The sequence below is a fragment of the Gavialis gangeticus genome, unplaced genomic scaffold (genome assembly GCF_001723915.1).
Source record: "Gavialis gangeticus isolate Ggan-Ray unplaced genomic scaffold, GavGan_comp1, whole genome shotgun sequence".
NCBI classification, from domain to species: Eukaryota; Metazoa; Chordata; order Crocodylia; family Gavialidae; genus Gavialis; species Gavialis gangeticus.
In genome coordinates, this window is record NW_017729014.1 from 23,185,998 (window position 1) to 23,189,166 (window position 3,169).

A 3,169-nucleotide genomic window follows, 5' to 3' on the forward strand; every position below is an offset into this window, starting at 1 on the left:
GAAAGGAGCTAGAAATTTACTGTGGGGGTGAAGGGGGTGGGGGGAAGGGCCTGTACTTGTGGGGTTTTGGGTGGGAATGAGAGAGTGAAACTGAGACAGAAAAAAAATTAAGCCTCTTGAATAAGCCTTGCCTTCTCTACTTGCTACCATGTAATATAGGAGAGTCTCAAGTCTTTCCATAGCAACAGTAATAGCCGCTCCAGGGACACTACTTCGCATATTTTAAAATGGAAAACTACTTAAAACTTGTCAGGAGTGAAAAGAATTTCTTATTCTATGAAGCACGATCCTCCGGCGAGCTTCAGAGGCCACCGCCGTCCCGCAGCGACCAGCCACTTGGAGTCAGTGTTGTTCTTTACATCCCAAAGTAATCGGCTGCCTCCCCAGGGAGGGCTTCTCTGTCCTCTCAGGCTTTGTGTATTGGCCTCTGGGCGCCCCTATACGTGTGCTCTGGAGCAAGTCTTTCTGGCTCGCTCCTTTTTATATCCCATCACAGCAGGATTTATCCAGCCCTGTCCTGTCTCCGAGTGGGACCAGGCCCTGTTGTTTCAGAGGAAGGCACGAGGGCTCCCCAAGTGTGCGGTGGTTCACAGGCAAACCATCTCAAATTCCTGCCAGTTAAAGCCTGCTTTATGTTCCCATAAAATTATTTTCCCTGGCCGATGGCCCCGAGGCCATCCTCGTTATCCACATAACTCTCCAGGCCTTTCTAAACCTGGGTCTGGTGGCAGAGGTCCCCGAGTGACCTCTGCATCCTGCCAGTTGTAAGCGATCTTCGCTCCTGTCCAACCTTGCACCTGGCTTTACTCAAACGCCGTTTGGTGCTTTTGCCTAAGCCCGTGCTAGAGACCAGGAGAGCTGGGCCGGCAGGCGGCTGCGGCTTCCCTCTGCTGCAGACGGCTCGTGGGCGCTCTCCTCTTGCTCGCCCAGCTCAGTGCAGCAATGCTGGGAGGAGGGTCCTGGCAGTGCCCCCGGGACCGGTTCTTGTGCCTTTCATTAGCCCCCCCTGCTGCTGCTGTACGTCACAATAGCTGAGGCAGGGGTAGGATTCGGTGTGTTTTAGCATGGGATTTGCAATGGAGCCCAATGGCATGCGCTCCGAGCTTCTGTGGATGTAGGCGCCTGACTTCCCTGCGCTCCCTGGAAGATCCTACCCATAGCTGACAAAAAACCCCACTTCTCTGACCCGGCAGGCTGGGAAGTGGACGCTTGACTTGTTTGCTATGGAATAAACTGACTTTATGAGCAAAAGTGGAGTGGATGCCCCATGCGCGCAGCCCTGCTACAGAGCCAGTCGCATGAACCCAGGGCAAAGTTACCCCGCGAAGACGGCGCAGGAACTTGACCGTGTCGGAAAGGAGCCATGCAGAGACATTATCCAAATATCCACCTGCTGCCCTAGGCAGATTCCTCCCAGGAGCCCTTTTGCTCAGTGGACACCAAATCCCTCCACCCAGCGGCCAGATGCTCTAATAGTGCCTGCGCACAGCCGGGTTCCCTGCAACGGTAAAATTCATGTCCTCTTACTCCAGCTCCTCGTGTCACCTGCTCTTGCAAACTCCCAGTGATGGAGACTCTGCAGCCCCTCCAGGTAATCTGCTCCAGTGCTTCACCGTCGGCAAGCTGCCTGCGCGAGCAGCAGGGGACCCTTTGCTGCCAACCGCCGCGCCGCTCTCTCGACCGCCCGGTTGACAGGCCCCGCTGGAGGAAGAGCTTCTGCACAAGCCGGGATGGGTGTCCCAACCGCAGCAGCAGTGCTAGATGTGCTGGGCATGGCATTAGGAGGGCTGGGCCTCTTATTCTTTGTCCTGTGCGCTGGAACAGACTGCTGGAGGGTAAGGATGAGCTTCGTGCTCGTTAATCACTGGCTTTTAAAGTAATGGCAGGATTAGCTTCTGATCTGACTCGACAGTTCTGGGATTTGTTGCTAGCGAGAAGTGAAATCCGGGCATTTCTCCTTCTTGTTCTGCAGGTGGGTTTTGGAGGAGAGAGGCCCTGGTGACAGCCCTCCCTTTCGCTGACAGTTTGGCGTTGAGTGCCGCTGAGGCCTGTCATTTGGGCCTGGGTGGCGGGGTGCTGGGGAGGGCTTGGCTTGCTCTGGCTCAGCACCGGCCAGGGCACCAACGGGCAGCTGGGCACTGGGCATGCACGGTGCAGCTTACCTGGAGGGTGTCCCCCTGGGACAGGGCACTGCTCACATTACTTCGCTGCTTCCTACCTCAAGAAATACTTTTGTTTCTAAGAGTTGACATAAGCTTTGAGTTGCAGTCTTTCTTTCTCTCTCCCTTGTCAAAAACCTCAGCTCTTTACTCTCGTATCTAAAACTAAATCAAGCATCCACGAGCTCGTGTCGGGTTCATTGGTTATGAACCCGAAGAATGCAATTACATTGATTAGCTATTTCACTGCCTGAAGTATGTCGAATACGTGGTGGAGCTTTGACTCGGTGGACAAGGTTGTCCTCGGGATAAACCCTCTGTTCTCAAACCGTTTGGCACATACGCTTTAAAATGATCTTGAGCCAAACATTTATTATAGATCCTGAAACCAAAACTCATCTCCTTTGTGTTTATTTCTAACCCCCAAATGCAGCTTGCTCTCTGAGTATTAGAAGGCTTGCAAACTCAGCAGGAACCAGGGACAGCTTATAATTTTGATGCTAAAACCAACTGCTTTGTCTTTAATTTGCTCTCAGGTTAAACCTGAAACTCAAAGCAAAATGAGAAGAGGACACACAGCCATGCAAACTGAAATCAAAAGAAAACTTTGACACTAACTGAGCTCGGATTTTTAAATTAGTTCTTGCTCTATTGCCGAGAGCTGGATGCGGAGGGACTATGGCTCATAGCACGCAACCTCCCTGGTCTCTTCCTCCCTGTCCCTCCCTCTCTCTCTGAACGACCTGCTCCGGCTCGGCCGAGCGCTCTGGGCTGGGTGCCGGGGTCAGCGGGCGACGCTCCAGCTTGTGCTGAGCAGGAAGGCGGCTGGATGCGATGGGCACAAGGCTGCCTTTCTAGAAAGTGCCAGATGTTTTTTGGTGGGGGCAAGAAAAAGAGCAAGACTTGGGGAGGGGAAAAGAGAGGGGGGGGAAATCCTAATTTTTGACCAATTCTGCTTCTGTCCTAAAAACCTCTGGACTTGCGAGGCCTTGGCTGAAGTTGCACTGGTA

General features: G+C 53.1%; 1 protein-coding gene across 1 annotated transcript in view; it reads left to right on the forward strand.

Annotated features, from left to right (window-relative positions):
* Positions 1 to 1,648: 1,648 nt before the first annotated feature.
* The window catches only part of LOC109293873 (claudin-16-like), a 14,170-nt gene continuing 12,649 nt past the window's right edge, over positions 1,649 to 3,169 (forward strand). Inside the window, exon 1 of the mRNA XM_019512026.1 lies at positions 1,649 to 1,835. Coding sequence (XP_019367571.1) covers positions 1,731 to 1,835 — 105 coding nt within the window. The 5' untranslated portion in view covers positions 1,649 to 1,730. The remainder of the gene's footprint in view (positions 1,836 to 3,169) is intronic.